Source organism: Salvelinus sp. IW2-2015, linkage group LG35 (assembly GCF_002910315.2).
Source record: "Salvelinus sp. IW2-2015 linkage group LG35, ASM291031v2, whole genome shotgun sequence".
Lineage (NCBI taxonomy): Eukaryota > Metazoa > Chordata > Actinopteri > Salmoniformes > Salmonidae > Salvelinus > Salvelinus sp. IW2-2015.
Window position 1 is genome coordinate 1,114,825 of NC_036874.1, and position 19,615 is coordinate 1,134,439.

General features: G+C 44.3%; 1 protein-coding gene across 1 annotated transcript in view; it reads left to right on the plus strand.

Moving 5' to 3' along the window:
• lipeb (lipase, hormone-sensitive b) overlaps window positions 1-19,615 on the plus strand; it is a 44,481-nt gene that overhangs the window by 9,464 nt on the left and 15,402 nt on the right. The window contains exons 3-9 of the mRNA XM_070437480.1: window positions 11,504-11,745; window positions 12,396-12,680; window positions 12,801-12,891; window positions 13,918-14,063; window positions 14,535-14,720; window positions 16,846-16,998; window positions 18,843-18,987. Of these exons, the coding sequence (XP_070293581.1) occupies window positions 11,504-11,745; window positions 12,396-12,680; window positions 12,801-12,891; window positions 13,918-14,063; window positions 14,535-14,720; window positions 16,846-16,998; window positions 18,843-18,987 (1,248 nt within the window). The remainder of the gene's footprint in view (window positions 1-11,503; window positions 11,746-12,395; window positions 12,681-12,800; window positions 12,892-13,917; window positions 14,064-14,534; window positions 14,721-16,845; window positions 16,999-18,842; window positions 18,988-19,615) is intronic.

The window sequence follows — 19,615 nt, forward strand, 5'->3', positions numbered from 1 at the left end:
ACACAATAAATAGTCCGGTAGATTATGTAAAAGATTTTACAGTATTGGTATAGGCTACAGTATTGCTGTCCGATGGGAGCATAGCCTATTTAATCTGATCCTGTACCGAGTTAGGACTTGTCCCTAAAGACAAGTCAATATAAATGGAAGCACTCTAAGCAAACAGTTGTTCAGTCCTTAACACCCATCTAAAATCTTGGAAAGAACCTGACTGGGATCCAAACAGTCACATTACATTGCAACCATTCCGGCCACAGTAAAGATGGCATAAGTCAACTTTTACACCAGGGGCCTCATTTATAACTTTACATTTCACACTAAATATCTGCTTGTGCCATTTCTGAAAGTATGTCTAAAAAATGTTTTGATTTATATACTTGGCGTATGCCATACATACGCATGTTTGAACATTATAACGCTGTCAACAAAATGCCCTCCATTCACCTTTTTTTATGGTGACAATAACACCCTTTATCCCCAACGATGGAATCGGGGAGGGGKCAGTGGATCTGTCTCTGTTTGTTGGTCACACACAGTATCTCAGACAGCACTGGGATGAATTTGACAKCATTGGTGAATTATGCGTCTTGCTATAYAGATCCGCCATTTACAAAATTACACTGATTGGCCCAAGGCGGGAGCTATAGTAATTAACTGAAATGTGTTAGTCACGTTATCTCAATTGGCCCAAGGGTGGGCGCTGCATCATTCGAGGGTTACGACATGTTTGCTGTATAATTTGGAACTAATCGAGTTAGGCCACAGCAGTAAAGAGAAAAAAAAGCAATGGTCAATTTGATCACAGTTCTGTAGAGGTGTGGGCAGAAAGACAAAAACACTTTTTAAAAGTAAACATGCATGATGCCTATAGCGAGTGCCAAGCACTTGATTCTATATTTTCAACAATTTAAAAGTAAAATGCTACAGCCCACACTTCTATGCAAAAGAAATTGTTCAATATTTTGTTTACCAATAGAAATAATCTGCTGCCTTGAGTTATGCACACGTACATCATTCACTTTAGCATCATACATTAATGCAGATTTCTTCTGGGCCCTTAGTCAAGTTAATTATTGGTAGTTGGCTTTGCTATGCATGGCAGATATTCTTTACACGGAATACAAACCGGCTGCGCGCGTGCGCCATCATGCCTACATTTATTTTGTCCCCCTACACCAAACGCGATCACGACACYCAGGTTAAAATATCTAAATAACTCTGAACCAGTGACATTATTTTGGGGACAGGTCGAAAAGCATTAAACATGTATGGCAATTTAGCTAGTTAGCTTGCACTTGCTAGCTAATTTGTCCCATTTAGCTAGCTTGCTGTTGCTAGCTAATTTGTCCTGGGATATAAACATTGAGTTGATATTTTACCTGAAATGCACAAGGTCCTCTACTCCGACAATTAATCCACACATAAAACGGTCAACCGAATCGTTTCTAGTCATCTCTCCTCCTTCCAGGCTTTATCATCTTTGAATATATATGGTGATTAGCATCTACACTTTCATAGTATTGCCACGACAACTGGCAAAACAGTTCGTTTTTCAATCACCCACGTGGGTATAACCAATGAGGAGATGGCATGTGGGTACCTGCTTCTATAAACCAATGAGGAGATGGGAGAGGCAGGACTTGCAGTGCGATCTGRGTCAGAAATAGGAATGTCTTCTATTTTAGCCCTTGGCAACGCAGACGCTCGCGAGCAGTGTGGGGGCAATAYTTGAATAACACAGATTCCTGAATTTATTTTGCCATGCGCACGCGACGCGAGCGGTGTAGTCAGGGTGTTCTTTAGATTCACCGACGCAAAGCAGAATATTACATTCTGTCTTGCTGCCTTCTTAACTGGCACAGATAATAGGCTGAAGGAGAGAGATTAGAGTATTAGTCTAATCCTGGATTAATTTAGGTGTATGACTTTGCATTTTATTGATGTACAATGGTCTTCATTGTCATTTCAAAAAAAGATTTGGCTAATGCATCTGTATGACCCATAATCATTCACACATGATGCAGAGGAGGAGAGGTGGTAAGGCTCGTGAGAAGATGTCTATAAAAAAAATAGTTTGAGGTTCTATAATGCTGATTTATTCTGGTTCAAATTGCAACATCTGCTTATTCAGTATCAGCAGTTATAAACTTGTTCTGCGGGAAGATATGCTCCTACTAATTAAGCAATGTCAGGTTATTTTAGACTATTTCCCAACACTGGCCCGCAGCAGGGCTTAGGCTAGTGCTGCTGCCACACTCTGGACTTTACTTTGTTCTGGGAATTTAATTATGGTCTTTATTTCCAATGTTCACAGCTAAACTCTGTCTCGCTGTCTGTCTCGCTCGCTGTCTGGCTCGCTCTCTGTCTCGGTCTGGCTCGGTCTCTGGCTCGGTCTGGCTCGCTCTCTGGCTCGGTCTGGCTTGCTCTCTGTCTCGCTCTCTCTCTGTCTGTCTCTCTCTGTCTCGCTCTCTCTCTGTCTGTCTCTCTCTGTCTCGCTCTCTCTCTGTCTGTCTCGCTCTCTCTCTGTCTGTCTCGCTCTCTCTCTGTCTGTCTCGCTCTCTCTCTGTCTGTCTCGCTCTGTCTGTTGCAAATTGGTAAAAACTGACAATGAAAGAGATCAGTGAGCAAATTCCAATGTTCACAGCTAACCTCTGGCTCGCTCTCTGTCTCGCTCTGTGTCTGTCTCTCGCTCTGTGTCTGTCTCTCGCTCTTTTCCGTTCTGCTCTCGTTTTTGCTCCTCTGTGTCTGTCTCTCGCTCTGTGTCTGTCTCTCGCTCTGTGTCTGTCTCTCGCTCTGTGTCTGTCTCTCGCTCTGTGTCTGTCTCTCGCTCTGTGTCTGTCTCTCGCGTCTGTGTCTGTCTCTCGCTCTGGTGTCTCTCTCTCGCGCTCTGTGTCTGTCTCGCGCTCTGTGTCTGTCTCGCGCTCGTGTGTCTGTCTCGCCGCTCTGTGTTTGCTCGCGCGCTCTCTGTCTCGCGCGCTCTCTGTCTGTTGCAAATTGGTAAAAACTGACAATGAAAAAGATCAGTGATCAAATTGCACAAGTTTAGGTAGTACATCTCTGAGAAGCTGTTCTGCTGACTTTTTAAAAGGACCTTCTATACCAAAATGAATTAAAATAAAATTACATATTGGTCCTTGCATATAGGTTGGACAATATTATCAGGTATGCTGTTAGCAAAAAGAATGATCACCTGTAGCCCAATTGATGCAGCATAGTGGCTATYAATAAATAAGTAAACCCATGCTTCAGCCTATCTGCATTTACCATGGGCAAATCATTAGCTAGATCCCAAATGTAATGTCTTTACTATTTAGCATGTATTGATGAATTTTGTACCAAAAAACTAGCATAAACACTGAATATACTCTTGAGTATACAAAACATTAAGAACACCTGCTCTTTCCACGATATACTAACCAGATGAATCCAGGTGAAAGCTATGGTCACTAATCCACTCCAGTCAGTGTAGATGAAGGGGAGGAGAAAGGTTAAAGAAGGATTTTTAAGCCTTGAGACAATTGATGCATGGATTGTGGTATGTTTGCCATTCAGAAGGTTAATGGGCAAGACAAAAGATTTAAGTGCCTTTGAACAGGGTATGGTAGTAGGTGCCAGGCGGACCGGTTTATGTCAAGATCATCAACACTGCTGGGTTTTTCACGCTCAACAGTTTTGTGTGTATCAAGAATGGTACACCACCCAAAGAACATRCAGCCAACTCAACATTAGGAAGGCGTTCCTAATGTTCGGTGTACTCTGTGTAATGTGATACACCCCTTGCCTGTACTTTTCACAGAAGACASTTCATGTCACAATTTATTTCACTTACTGTAGACCGGGGCWGCTCTAGCAGGGCAGAAATTGTACAAACTGACTTGTTGGATAGTGGCATCCTATGARGGTYCCACMTTGAAAGTCACTGAGCTCTTCAGTAAGGCCATTCTACTGCCAATGTTTSTCTATGGAGATTGCATGGCTGTGTGCTCGGTTTTTGTACACCTGTCAGCAACAGGTGTGGCTCAAATTGACGAATCTACTCATTTGAAAGGGTGTCCACTTTTGTATTTATAGTGTTTCTTGCATAGATCGCACAACAACAAGCAGACCTGGTAAATAGATAATTTCTGTTATATATGGGGTTGTGTGATTTTTCTATTCATTACTCGTTAGCAGAGGAATAGTAAATGAGGACTGTTCTAGCATATCTTCAGTGTGCCTCGGCATAGTTTTATTAAATGTTTAAAAAATGTAGGCTTTGTGGCAATGATTTTGCCACCGCTAAATGACTGCAGCAGAAACACTGAGCTGCACACCACTAGTGGTGAAGGAAAACGTGTGTGTGTGTGTGGTCTGTGAGTACATGTTTGGTCATCCTGCGTTTTTAGTATGTTCATAAGTAAGTGTGTGTGTGTTGATCTGAAGGAAATTGTCTTCCACTCGTCTTTTTGACACATTCACTCAATCAGTATTCTTCTCCTTCTTGTGACTGTCCATATCACTTTCTCCCTCTCCCTGTGCCATTCCTCCTTGTTTGTTTTTATATTATTTAACCTTTATTTAACTAGGCAAGTCAGTTAAGAACAAATTCGTATTTTACAATGACTTCCTACCCCGGCCAAACCCTCCCCTAACCCGGAACACGCTGGGCCAATTCTGTGCCCCCCTATTTGTTAAAGCCTCTTACATCTCAACCTCTGTATTCTTCCTTTCAGTGTGGCAGTGTGCAAGTCATGGGGCATGCCCAGTAGATTATATTCCCAGTAACTCGAACTAATAGGAAATTACATGCATAGAACTTCTAAAATAAAACAAGGCCTTACTTTTTCAAATGCATTTTGCTTTCTAATTTAGATACCAAGTTTTAATAGAATTTTATGCTGCTTTTAGGTTCCGTTTAGGTTTCTGCTTTACTTAATCACAAAACCTAATGAATTTGTCATGTCATGTGTAAGTATCTAGTTGTACTAAGCTCTTGCTAAGCCAGTGTCTGGTTCAGTGTTGCTATACTTGTGTGTCATGTCCAGTCACTGGTACTGGTGYCCCCTGGGCCCAGCATTGCAGACAAACTCTTTTGGACACATTTCTGCTGGACAGAGTTGGTGGCAATGTGCATGCACACCCTCCCTCTGTTTCTGGTTAACTATAGATGCTTGGTGTGTGACACAGAGAGAAGGGAGCGAGAGAGGGAGGGAGAAAATGAGAGCATACAAAGAGCTAGGGGAAGAGAAGGAGTTTGGTCCCAAAGGGAGTGCTGCGTTCTGGGATGCTTGGTGACGAAGGAGGCTGAGAATTTGGGGAATTGGAGAGGGTGATTGGGTAATGTAGGGCAAGCATAAGGTGGATAGGGTGTTCTCAATATAGCAGTCAACTGAAGAATAGCAGGTAATTACACAGGATTTTCTTCATGCTTTGGAGGAGGATAAGTAATTGGCAATGAATAAGCCTGATAATCAATTTTTCTTCAATASTGTGAAGTTTTGTGCGATCTCCTTCCAGCAAGTGGTAGTTTCACACGCCTAGTGTGTCATTCCATTGCTTTCTGAGGAGAGAAGCAAATGGAGAAGGATGTTGTGATGGCTAGAGGATGGGGAGATTCACTGGTGTGTGAGACAAGTTGCTGCCTGGATGTCAGGAGGTTGAGATTCCTCACAACAAAGTGATGGCCCCTCTGACTGACTTGTACAGTACCATAAATGTCTGTAGCTGGCCCACCATTTTTCTGAGAGGCATTGTACCTGTAATGCCTTCCTTATTCCTTTCCTTGTCTCTTATCTTCATATACATTCATAATTCAAGCATTGTTGGATCTTAGAATCAGTGGCCTTGACTGTCTGAGAGAACATGAATCACCTTCCATGGCATGCTCTTTATTTCCCTTGTGTGGTCATGCTCTCACTCTGACCATCTGCATGCTCTGTCTCCCTATCTCTCTCCATCTCAGTCATTCTATACAGTAAGTACCTGTGTCACCTAGGGTGCTGTGCTTCTGCTGTGGAAACTGTGCTCTCAGGTGGCTCACTAGAACTCAATACAGCAGGTAGCCTGGCTGGCAGGCAGAGTACAGACTGAGTACTCCACAAGGAGTCCACCAGGGTGTGAGGTGTTTATTGCTTGGATGGCAGTTCAGTTCACTATTAATGCATGTTTACTCTGTTTGTTTGAACTCCTCTCAGAAATTGTTTCAGTGGTGTTCCTCCCTTTGGGACCACAAGAGAGGAAGGACAGAGCGAGAGAAGACAGCAACACGATGTGTTCCACCACTTGCTCTCTGCTCCAGTTACATGACTGTCTTAGAGGAATGAAGCTTGGATTTAGTTTTCCCAGCTTGCGCAACATTTCACTCAATCAGCTTTTATACTTACGCAATAATACATGAGGCCATGTGTTAGGACATTTATCATGGCTGTGACATGGTCTCTTTCTGACTGCCATGTAAAGCACAACTACCCAAAAATGTTTGCGATGGAGGCTCTTCCCCCTTGCTAGCTAGGCAACTACACACTTCAGACTGAAGTTAGAAAGACGGCAAACTAGCTGCATTTGTTTKATTTTACCTGTTTTTCTATTGACATTTCTTTGTATACAGTTGAAGTCGGAAGTTTACATACACCTTAGCCAAATACATTTAAACTCAGTTTTTCACAATTCGTGACATTTAATCCTAGTAAAAATTAGAGAATAATTTACTTCAGCTTTTATTTCTTTCATCACATTCCCAGTGGGTCAGAAGTTTACACACACTCAATTAGTATTTGGTAGCATTGCCTTTAAATTGTTTACTTGGGTCAAACGTTTTGGGTAGCTTTCCACAAGCTTCCCACAATAAGTTGGGTGAATTTTGGCACATTCCTCCTGACAGAGCTGGTGTAACCGCATCAGGTTTGTAGGCCTCCTTGCTCGCACACACTTTTTCAGTTCTGCCCACACATTTTCTATGGGATTGAGGTCAGGGCTTTGTGATGGCCACTCCAATACCTTGACTTTGTTGTCCTTAAGCCATTTTGCCACAACTTTGGAAGTATGCTTGGGGTCATTGTCCATTTGGAAGACCCATTTGCGACCAAGATTTAACTTCCTGACTGATGTCTTGAGATGTTGCTTCAATATATCCACATAATTTTCCATCCTCATGATGCCATCTATTTTGTGAAGCGCACCATTCCCTCCTGCAGCAAAGCACCCCCACAACATGATGCTGCCACCCCCGTGCTTCACGGTTGGGATGGTGTTCTTTGGCTTGCAAGCCTCCCCCTTTTTCCTCCAAACATATCGATGGTCATTATGGCCAAACAGTTTCATCAGACCAGAGGACATTTCTCCCAAAAATATGATCTTTGTCCCCATATCCAGTTGCAAACCGTAGTCTGGCTTTTTTATGGAGGTTTTGGAGCAGTGTCTTCTTCCTTGTTGAGCGGCCTTTCAGGTTATGTCAATATAGGACTCGTTTTACTGTAAATATAGATACTTTTGTGCCTGTTTCCTCCAGCAGCTTCACAAGGTCCTTTGCTGTTGTTCTGGGATTGATTTGCACTTTTCGCACCAAAGTACGTTCATCTCTAGGAGACAGAACGCGTCTCCTTCCTGAGCGGTATGACGGCTGCGTGGTCCCATGGTGTTTATACTTGCGTACTATTGTTTGTACAGATGAACGTGGTACCTTCAGACGTTTGTAAATTGCTCCCAAGGATGATTCCCCCCCCCCTGAGGTCTTGGCTGATTTATTTTGATTTTCTCATGATGTCAAGCAAGAGGCACAGTTTGAAGGTAGGCCTTGAAATGCATCCACAGGTACACCTCCAATTGACACAAATTATGTCAATTAGCCTATCAGAAGCTTCTAAAGCCATGACATCGTTTTCTGGAATTTTCCAAGCTGTTTAAAGGCATAGTCAGTGTAAACTTCTGACCCATTGGAATTGTGATACAGTGAATTATAAGTTAAATAATTGTTGGGAAAATTACGTGTCATGCACAAAGTAGATGTCCTAACCGACTTGCCAAACCTATAGTTTGTTAACAAGACATTTGTGGAGTGGTTGAAACACTTAGGTTAGAGTCATTAAAACTAGTTTATGTTAACTTCCAACTTCAACTGTATATACAGAAAAAATATGCTGATTTCATGATTTCAACTGGCAGAGAAAAGCTTTCTGTCTCGTCCCGACTCCCGACACGTTCGTTATTACAGTACCCAGTGGACATCGAATTTCAATATTGCAACAATGCAACAATTGCAACAATGCAACAAACAATATTGCAAATGTCGAAGTGTCTCTATGCTTTTTACAGTGGCAGATGAGGCGGTGGATCTGTTACAGCTAGGGTTGCAAAGGGTCATACTTTCCGGTAAGATTCCAGAAATTTTCCATGAGAAGTTAAGCTCGGGAATTTCGTGAATTTTGCCTAAGTTCATCAAAGTTAGCTTATAACATCCTGTACCGGCAGGATAGAACAACATCTGGTAAGACAAGGGGCGGCGGGCTATGTATTTTTGTAAATAAGCTTCATCAAGAAGTGCATAGATCATGTCGTTCTCACGGTGACCGTAGGTACATACTCCAAGCAGAAGCCATGGATTACAGGCAATATTCACACTGAGTTAAAGGCTAGAACTGCCGCTTTCAAGGAGTGGGACTCTAACCTGGAAGTTTACGAAATTCCAATATGCCCTCCGACGAACCATCAAACAGGCAAGGCGTCAATACAGGAAAAAGATTGAATCGTACTACATCGGATGTGGCAGGCCTTTCAAACCATTACCGACTACAAAGGGAAGCACAGCCGAGAGCTGCCCAGTGACACAAGCCTACCAGATGAGCTAAACTATGTCTACGCTCACTTCGAGGCAAATGACAATGAAAAATGCATGAGAGCACCAGCTGTTCCGGAAGACTGTGTGATCACGCTCTCGGCAAACGATGTGAGTAAGACCTTTAAACAGGTCAAGATTCACAAGGCCGCTGGGCCAGATGGATTACCAGGACGTGTACTGCGAGCATGCGCTGACCAACTGGCAAGTGTCTTCACTGACATTTTCAACCGCTCCCTGTCCGAGTCTGTAATACCAGAATGTTTTAAGCAGACCACCATAGTGCCTGTGCCCAAGAACACTAAGGCTTCTCTTAACAGGAAAATGATGTGTGGAGACATTTCACTGCAGCTAATGTAGAAGGAAAAGCTGTGTACATTTGCAAATACTGTGCCAAATCATATGTGATAAATGCAACAAAGATGCAGAATCATCTGGCCAAGTGCATACATTTCCCTAAGCGCTCACAACAAGCTACCTCTGACAGAATTCCCTTTACTTCTATTTGAGGTGAAAATGATGAATCAGACACCTTATCGATAGCAACAGCTCATGGTCCTCCTGGAATCAGATTWAATTTTTTGGACTCAATGGAGAAACGTAGTAGCAATGCTGATGAATGTTTTGCTCGAGATGTGTATGCAACTGGTTCCTCTGATGCTCACAGGCAATGTGTATTGGAAGAGATTTATGTTCTCCGCCCAGCATACACCCCTCCAACCAGACATGCTTTATCTACTCATTTGCTGGATGCAGAGTTCAGCAGAGTTCAAGTGAAGGTCAAGCAAATCACAGAGAAAGCAGACTGCATTGCAATCTCTGATGGGTGGTCGAATGTTTGTGGGCAAGGAATAATTAACTACATCTCCACCCCTCAACCAGTATTCTACAAGAGCACAGATACAAGGGACAACAGACACACCGGTCTCTACATTGCAGATGAGCTGAAGGCAGTCAAGGACCTTGGACCACAGAAGGTATTTGCACTGGTGACAGACAATGCTGCAAACATGAAGGCTGCTTGGACTAAAGTGGAGGAGTCCTACCCTCACATAACACCCATTGGCTGTGCTGCTCCTGCATTGAATCTGCTCCTCAAGGACATCATCGCACTGAAAACAATGGATACACTACAAGAGAGACAAGGAAATGGTTAGGTATGTGAAGGGTCAAGTTATTGCATCACTCTACCTCACGAAGCAAAGTGAGAAAAATAAGAGCACCACATTGAAGCTGCCCAGGACGACCGGTTGGGGTGGTGTTGTCATCATGTTTGACAGTCTCCTGGAGGGGAGGGAGTCTCTCCAACAAATGTCTATATCAGTCTGCCAATATGGACAGCCCCGTCAAGAGCATCCTCCTGGATGTATTTTGGGAGAGAGTGGTAAGCAGCCTGAAACCTATAGCAGTAGCACGGATTGTGGATGGCAATGTCTCCATGTCTGATGTTCAGACTCTGCTTGCAGATGTAAGAGAAGAAATCCGTACTGCCCTTCCCACTTCACTGTTGCTCCAAGCAGAGGAAACTGCAGTCCTAAAATACATCAAAAAGCGTGAATACTTCTGCCTGAAGCCSATACACGCTGTAGTGTACTTGTTGGACCCCAAGTATGCTGGCAAGAGCATCCTGTCTGGTGCAGAGATCAACAAGGCCTATGGTGTCATCACTGCTGTGTCTCGCCACCTATTCTGGATGAGGGCAAGGTTCTTGGCAGTCTGGCAAAGTACACTTCCAACCAAAGCCTTTGGGATAGAGATGCAATATGGCGTCGTGCCAACATATCTCATCAGCAACCTGGTGGAAGGGACTTTGTGGATCTGAGGCACTTTCCCCTGTTGCCTCCATCATCCTCCAAATCCCACCAACATCAGCCGCCTCGGAGCGCAACTGGTCCTTGTTTGGGAACACACACACCAAAGCACACAACAGGCTGACCAATACAATGGTTGACAAATGTGTGGCCTTCGGAGCAAATTTGAGGGTTTTTGAGACGGACAACGAGCCATCCTCAACAAGGTTGGAAAGTGACAGTGAAGATGAGGCCTCAGTCTGATGTTCAAGAGGTGGACATTGAGGAGGTCCAGGGAGAAGACATGGACGCCTGAGAGGAAGACAACCAAAGCTTTAGTTTCTAGACTATCATTTTACAGATTTTTTGGGAGATGCAATGAATCATTGGTGATCATTCAATATTCCCTTTCTTTTGTTGTTCAGTGAAATCATCCCATGTGAAGAGTCACCTCATTTAATTAAAGTTCAATTCGTAACTAAATAGTTTTTTTTATTTCTTGGAACGATTTAATCATTTGCAATTATGTCTACTTATGATAAGGTCCCATGCAAAAAAAAAATCTACTTTTTAAATGGTATTAATTTGCATATATTCCCATTAATTCCCATTTAAAATCCTACGGAAAGTTTTCACCTCTGAATATTTGCCAAAATGTGCAGTATTGCATTGCTAGGTAATGATACAAACAAGGTCTGTTTTTCTGAATGTGGCTATGTTGTATGGTATGTCATGGGATAGACTCTTACTCCAAATCACCTGTTGTATGCTGGCTATAGTGGGTTAGCCATTTGAATGAAGTGAGTATTCAGTATGGCAATAGAGATCCTTTTTTTGGAATTAGACATGATCAGTCTTTGTTGTTGCATGCTGATTGTTTCTCTCTTCCCTCTCTTCCCCCCAGTGATGGACACCAAGGCGGTGTTTACTGCCCTGTACAGTGTGTGTGAGGAGAATGCTACGTTCTTCTCTGAGGGTGCTAAGGGGGCCCAGGGGGGCGCGGCACAGCGGCTGGTGGACACCATGACCCTGATCCAGGAGCACGCCCGCAGCCTGGAACCTGTCATCTCAGGCTTCGCAGCCATCTACCATCACTTTGACTTTGACCCACACATACCAGCCAACGGATACCGCTCTCTAGTCAAGGTAGGATGGCAGGGTTTGTGTGTCTGTATGTGTGACAACTCCCTAGTTTTACATTTTTTTTAACCTGTATTTTACTAGGCAAGTCAGTTAAGAATTATTTTCGATGACGGCCGAGGAACAATGGGTTAACTGCCTTGGTCAGGTGCAGAGCGAAAGATTTTTACCTTGTCAGCTCGGGGATTCGATCTTGCAACCTTCCGGCTACTAGTCCACCGCTCTAACAACTAGGCTACCTGCCACCCCAAGAGGGAGTGTGTGAGCGTTAAGAGGGAGTGTGTATGTGTGTGCCTGACGGTCTCTCAACATTGGGAAAAATTCAACACCAGCATCGAATGCCTCAAGTTTATTTTGTATTCTGTTAGTTTTTTTTGCTACCAATTGATTGAGTGTCATAACAGAACCTCTTCAGGCTCCCTCTTGTATTGATGAGAAATCATGACCTCTCTGTCAGCTGCTTACCTTTATTAAATGTCTCTGAATTTCTGTCTCCACCTTTTTCATCGTCTGTCTCTCACACTCCTTTTCTGTACCTGTCGTTATTTTCTCTCACACATTCTCTTTATTTAATGTTATTTCTATCACTCACACACAGCACTTTTCCTCCCCCTATTTCTCACTCCCTTCTCCTTTTCCTCCCACCCCGCTCTTAGGTGGTGCGCTGCTGCATTCTCCACATCATCCACAAGGGGCGCTACATCTCCACCAACCGACGCAGCATCTTCTTTCGGACGGCCCACAACGCAGGGGAGATGGAGGCCTACTGCTCGGCCCTATGTCAGCTGAGAGCCCTGCTCTACCTGGCCCAGCGACTGCTGCACGACAACAGCCACGGGAACCTCTTCTTCCACGAGGAGAGCGGCCTCAGCCAGAGCTTCATCCGGGAGTACTCCTCCATGCACAAGGGCTGCTTCTACGGACGCTGCCTCGGATTCCAGGTGGGGGGAGGAGAGGAGACTGGGAGGGCGGAATACTTTTGGGAGGATCTTGAGGCCCTTTTTGTTAGCCTGAAGGAAAAGTATTTTGTAGTGATTTGTTTCATGTCTCTCCTCTTCCAGTTCACTCCAGCCATCCGTCCCTGTCTGCAGACCATAGCCATCGGCCTAGTGGCCTTTGGAGAGAACTACAGGCGCCACCAGTCAGGCATTGGTCAGTGGCTCCAGCAAACCTCCCTATTGATGGAAACAAAAGCCACTCAATCATTAATTCATTCTCATTTACTTCCTAAACCATTCTACTGACATAGCAACTCAGTCGACGTGAAGGGATTGTGAGGGTGAATATCAATGCTAGATACAATACATCATTAAAGGATCATTTAAAGGGAGACTTACTTACATTAACCCACACACACATTTGAAATACTTTATTTTAATCACCAAATCACATTAGTCAAGAAGGATTCCAACATTTCATAGGTCATTGATATATGGACACTTATGAGTATAGAAAGCACCTTCTCCGTACAGCACACATACACAAGTAAGCATTTCACTGTTAGTCTACACCTGTTGTTTACGAAGGATGTGATGGCACACCCAATATGATCTAACACTGTCTTTTGCTCTATGCTGCTTCCCAGTGGAGGAAGGAGGTATTGCACCATATGGTGAGTGTCTGTCCCCCTGACCACTGCCATAGTCTCAGTCTGGGAGATAGAGCCAGGCTTTGACATGGTTAATAGGTGACCACAGGCATAGTGTGACCAAGTCTTAGTGTTTAATTAGATTAGGGGAATCATCTGTTTTAGTGCTCTGGCGGAACAAATAGCCATACAATTCAGCTCTCCTGGACAATAGGTGACCACTGCTCCATCTCATCCAGACACTCCTGTAGCTACAGGGATTGAAAGAGTTCTGTTTAACAGTAGCATCTACTGCCTCCACTCATGGCCGTTGCTCTCTCTGCCTCCCCATCCCTGTGTTTCTGTCTTAATGAGTTGATTTGATGTGTTAGCATCCACTCACTCCCTCTCCTCCTCCACTCTCTCCCTCTTTTCCCTGTCCCTTTTCTGTCATTCATCTTTATCCATACCTATACATTTTTCCCTCTGCCACTTCCACTACCTTGTCCCCCTCTCTTTTTACCTGCAACTGTCTATCACCCTCTCCTTCTTGCATCCCTCCTACAACCATCCCTCCACTATCTTCTCTCCCCCCTTCCCTCTGTCTCCAGGTGTAGCAGCCAGCTCCTTCTTTACCTCAGGGAAGTACGCCATCGACCCGGAGTTAAGGGGGGCGGAGTTTGAACGCATCACTCAGAACCTGGACGTCCACTTCTGGAAGGCCTTCTGGAACATCACAGAGACCGAGGTTCTATCTGTGAGTCACTGACCACTCTGGACGGACCCTGGAACGGGTCGCTGGTAGAATACTCTCCCCTTGCGCTGTGATGTACAGCTCAGTGGTAGATTACTCTTCCCTTGTATGTGTTTCTCAGCGTTTGTCCTGTTGGCTGTCTTTCATTCCTCTCGTAGTTATGCAGTTGCAGAGCTTGTAATACTGTCACTGTGTTTGGATATGTTTAGATTTTACTGGATGCTTTCCTGCCATGAGGAGATGCTCTCAGCTTTGTCTTTTGTCAAGTTTATTGACCTACAAATGACCGGAAGATCAAAACAAAATAATTAAATGATATGGTGAATTATGAATGTTTATCTGATTTGCCCTCAGCCTTCCCTCTCTTTCTTGTCCCTCCTAAAGGAAAAGACTGAAACATTACAATGTATCTGTGACGAATAACAAAGTAATCTTCTTCTTCCTCCCCTCCTTTCCTTCCACTCTCCCCCTCAGAGTCTAGCCAGTATGACGTCCACCCAGGTGAAGGTGAACCGTGCCCTCTCGGTGCCCCCTGTGCCCTTTGACCTCCCGCTGGTGGCTGATCCCCACCTCACTGTCACCATAGAMGCCCCGTCGGCCCACACCGGCCCTGGCCCCGTACAGATGAGGCTGATCTCCTTCGAGCTGAGGGAGGGACAGGTAACTAAAGCCCTGTTCATATTGGCAGTTTGAAGTGACTCAAATTTAAAATAAAATAAAAAATCCCATTCAAATCATACTTTTCCTGCAGTCTGAACAGCCAAAATGCACATGGGATCGGATATTTCAAGCCACGTTACTATCCACCTTTATATGTGATGAAAAAGGAGGACCAAGGCAATGTTCATATAATAAATTAAAATGCCTTTATTTGTATGGCATGTTCAATGGAAACAAAGATTAAAAACTAGTAAGCAATACTATACACATTCAAAAGTGAAATACTGTAGGTATGTTATCAAAATGCAAATCAAGGCTAGAAGCATAATCCACAACATTTTGCAATGTAAACAAGTTTGTATTGGACAAATACAGGTACAGTTGAAGTCGGAAGTTTACATACAGTTAGGATGGCGTCATTAAAACTCATTTTTCAACCACTCCACAAATTTCTTGTTAACAAACTATAGTTTTGGCAAGTTGGTTAGGACATCTACTTTGTGCATTACACAAGTAATTTTTCCAACAATTGTTTACAGACCGATTATTTCACTTATAATTCACTGTATCACAATTCCAGTGGGTCAGAAGTTTACATACACTAAGTTGACTGTGCCTTTAAACAGCTTGGAAAATTCCAGAAAAATTATGTCATGGCTTTAGAAGCTCCTGAAAGGCTAATTGACATAATTTGAGTCAATTGGAGATGTACCTGTGGATGTATTTCAAGGCCTACCCTCAAACTCAGAGCCTCTTTGCTTGACATCATGAGAAAATCAAAAGAAATCAGCCAAGACCTCAGAAAAAATTGTAGGCCTCCACACATCTGTTTCATACTTGGGAGCAATTTCTAAATGCCTGAAGGTACCACGTTCATCTGTACAAACAATAGTACGCAAGTATAAACACCATGGGACCACAGAGCTGTCATACCGCCCAGGAAGGAGACGCGTTCTGTCTCCTAGAGATGAACGTACTTTGGTGGGAAAAGTGCAAATCCATCCCAGAACAACAGCAAAGGACCTTGTGAAGATGCTGGTGGAAACGGGTACAAAAGTATCTATATCCACAGTAAAACTAGTCCTATATCGACATAACCTTAATGGCCYCTCAGCAAGGAAGAAGCCACTGCTCCAAAACCGCCATAAAAAGCCAAACTACGGTTTGCAACTGCACATGGGGACAAAGATTGTACTTTTTGGAGAAATGTCCTCTGGTCTGATGAAACAGAAATAGAACTGTTTGGTCATGATGACCATCGTTATGTTTGGAGGGAAAAGGGGGATGCTTGCAAGCTGAAGAACACCATCCCAACCGTGAAGCATGGGGGTGGCAGCATCATGTTGTGGGGGTGCTTTGCTTGCAGAAGGATTGGTGCACTTCACAAAATAGATGGCATCATGAGGACGGAAAATTATGTGGATATATTGAAGCAAAGTTCACTTTTGTTAACCTTTCAAATCTGACACGCAGAACTTTTGACTGGTAGATCAAAATGTGCTGCTGTAAAACCTTTGACAGCAGCATTCTGACAGTGTGTATTCCCAAATTAATTGGCTTTAAGCTGCTGCTTTCATCAGCTGTTGAGAAGCTTCTTCCTGCGTGAAATGCTTGAACATCAAGGGATTCTGTTACTTTGCGTTTCCTTTGTTTGAGAGCAGCTGTAGTAAACGACAGTGTCTCTCTTCTCTGCTCATCCGCAGCTCTTAATCCCTTTAAATCCACACACACACACTTTATTTATTGGGGGAGTATTGAACAGCAGAGCTGAGCATCTGTAGTCTGCATTAAACCAGACATGATATCAGCCAACACTTTCAACTCACTCATTGATCCTGCTCAGTCAAAGAGTTGTTGTCTTATTGTAGAACACAAGCGAAAGCCTCTCTGCTGTTCCCTGCTAATGTTAATGAATGGGAATGAGAATAGTGTGTTTGTGGTGACTGGATGGACAGTCTGGAGCAGAGAACAAACCACATGGCTAGTTCTGACTGTAGGGATTGTTCAACAGAGAGCTGTAAAGCAAACGACAAATCAACATCTGTAGCAATTGAAGTGAAAACAGAATTTGTCTAGCTTTTGATTGTGATAGTGATTCTCTGGCTGTCTCTGTCTCCCTCTGTAGGACAGTGAGGCGTTGCTGTCCCTGTCTCGTTCTGAGGGGGGTCCTATCTCCCTGTCTCTGGGAATGAAGACCAAGCAGAGCCCCGCTTCTCGCTGGCTCCTGGTGCACTACCACGGAGGAGGCTTTGTGGCCCAGACTTCCAAGTCTCACGAGGTAATAACACATTCTGTTCTCGTTTGTTTGTTGGGGAGGAATTGACCGTCACGTTTCACCTTTAACCTGACTAGTGTCTATGGTGGGAACCCATGGTGTGGCCTGGTTCTCTCCACAGCCTATCATGTTCAAGACCTCAATGTCTTTTTTTATTTATTATTATAGTTAACTGGAATCATACCATTCTAATGAATAGTTTGAGAATTGCGTTGTTAGAGGGTTACTTGGTGGTCTTGAGGATATGTTCGGAATGATTGTGTTTTCACTCCATAGCTTCCCTGTAATGAGCCGTTCCTGCTAATGACTGTTTAATTCATCCAATAGGGTTGATAGACACAAACTGACTATATTTATATCACTCTATATTATCCAGTGATTGGTGCAGGCCAGCCCCCCTTTCCCCCTCTTCCACTCCTGTCTGTCTCTCCTCCCTCCTCATTCCATCTCCTCTCTCCCTCCTGTATTATATAACCAGCAGGGTACTTTAAACCACTGAGACGCGTCACCATGAAACCAGAGTGGACTGGCAGTCCCTTGATCTCCAATAGCCTTGCAACCAGAGGCTATAGGAAGTGATCTGAGGAGGAACAAGCCTGTCATGTTGAATTAGCCTGGAATTCTGCATGAAGTTATTATGGCTTTATATTACATAGGCCCTAATGGAAGATGTCTGTCTGTATGTGATCTCCATGCTCTAGGCTCCCTCCTCTAACCCTGTCCTCTACGCTTTCCTCCTTTCTGATCATTATTCTCTTTGCGCTCTACTCTCCTTTGTCCTAATGACCTCTTCTGTCATTTTTGTAATCCACCCCTGCTCTTTGCTTTCCTTTCTCTCTCCTCCCTCCTTCACTGTACCCACTCTGTTCTTCCTTCTTCCCCCTGGCCAGTGAGGAGATGGATAGAGTCTGTGAGGGCATTCATCTCTATCTATGGGGGCCGCTGGCAAGACTTGTGATTGGCAGACCTTGCCAGCGGCGCTGACGGGTGTCAAAACGCATAATGTACTGACAATGACGATCGTTCAAATTGGCGTGCACACACGCAACGCCACCACACACATGTCAGCAGTGCCAGACTGGGATCCATTATGACAGCGTGGCTTTAAGAGTGCAGGGCAGATTCCCAGGGATGGTGTTGAGGTGGTGTGTGATGCGGTCACATCCAGTCATGGGCCACTGAGGTGAGACTCTGTGCATTGTTTAGAGAGGCGTAGCTGTCACTACTGACACTGTCACTGATGCTTAGAGAGAAGAGGAGGAGGGGCAATGGAGCGATCGAAGGACAGGAGAGAAAATTCTGTAGAGGAGGGCAGACTAATATTGTCAGATGAGATTTATTGTCAGATGTATGCACTCTTGACTTCTCACTTAGCTAAGTACTTGATGACCGTACAAGGTTATAATATAAAAAGCAAGTATGCTAAGGATGTTTGATCTGGAAAGTATGTCTAAGAATGCTAATCATTTAGCTACCATGACATCAAATTGCATAGCAACAACAGGTTAACACCCTCCCTGTGTAGTGAGAGCAAGGTTGTCATGTTGCGTTTGTGAGCACAGTGCACATACCTGGTATTTTCATAACAGAATTACCAAGCCGCCACTGGAGTTAGGCAGTGTATGGTTGGGTTGGTAGTTCACCAATACAGAACCTGCAAGGTGGGAATCTGATACCAGGACCTCTCTCCTATCCTTCCCAACACCACCTCCTGTAAGGCTAGCTAGGGGGCACTAAGAAGCATTCAGAACTGCGAACAGCACTCTGCCTGCCCTGGTAGGGGGTTGCACCATCTACAGTAAACTCACTCCTTTCACCTCCATTCACCCCCTTTTTCTCTTCTCCAGCCGTACCTGAAGAGCTGGTCTCAGGACCTGGGTGTGCCCATCCTGTCTGTGGACTACTCTCTGGCCCCTGAAGCCCCCTTCCCCAGGGCCCTGGAGGACTGCTTCTACGCTTACTGCTGGGCCATCAAGAATCACCAGCTGCTGGGTAGGACAACACACTACTACCACTTTATCTAACCCTAACCCTACTGCTGGGCCACCAAGAACCACCACCTGCTGGGTAGGATAACACACTATTACCACTTTATCTAACCCTAACCCTACTGCTGGGCCACCAAGAACCACCACCTGCTGGGTAGGATAACACACTATTACCACTTTATCTAACCCTACGTGAAGCAGAGGGTGGTGCAGCATCATGCTGTGGGGGGTGCTTGCTGCAGAAGGGATTGGTGCACTTCACAAAATAGATGTGCATCATGAGGACGGAAAATTATGTGGATAGATTGAAGCAACATCTTCAAGACATTCAGTCAGGAAGTTAAAGCTTGGTCGCAAATGGTCTTCAACTGGACAATGACCCCAAGCATACTTTCCAAAGCTGTTGCAAAATGGCTTAACGGACAACAAAGTCAAGGTATTGGAGTGGCATCACAAGAGCCCTACCTCAATACCGATAGAAAATGTGTGGGGGGGAACTGAAAAAAAGCAAGGTAGCCGAGGCAAGGAGGCCTACAACACCTGAACCTCGGTTACACTAGCTCTGTCAGGAGGAATTGCCAAAATTCACCCAACTTATTGTGGGAAGCTTGTGGAAGGCTAGCCTGAAACAT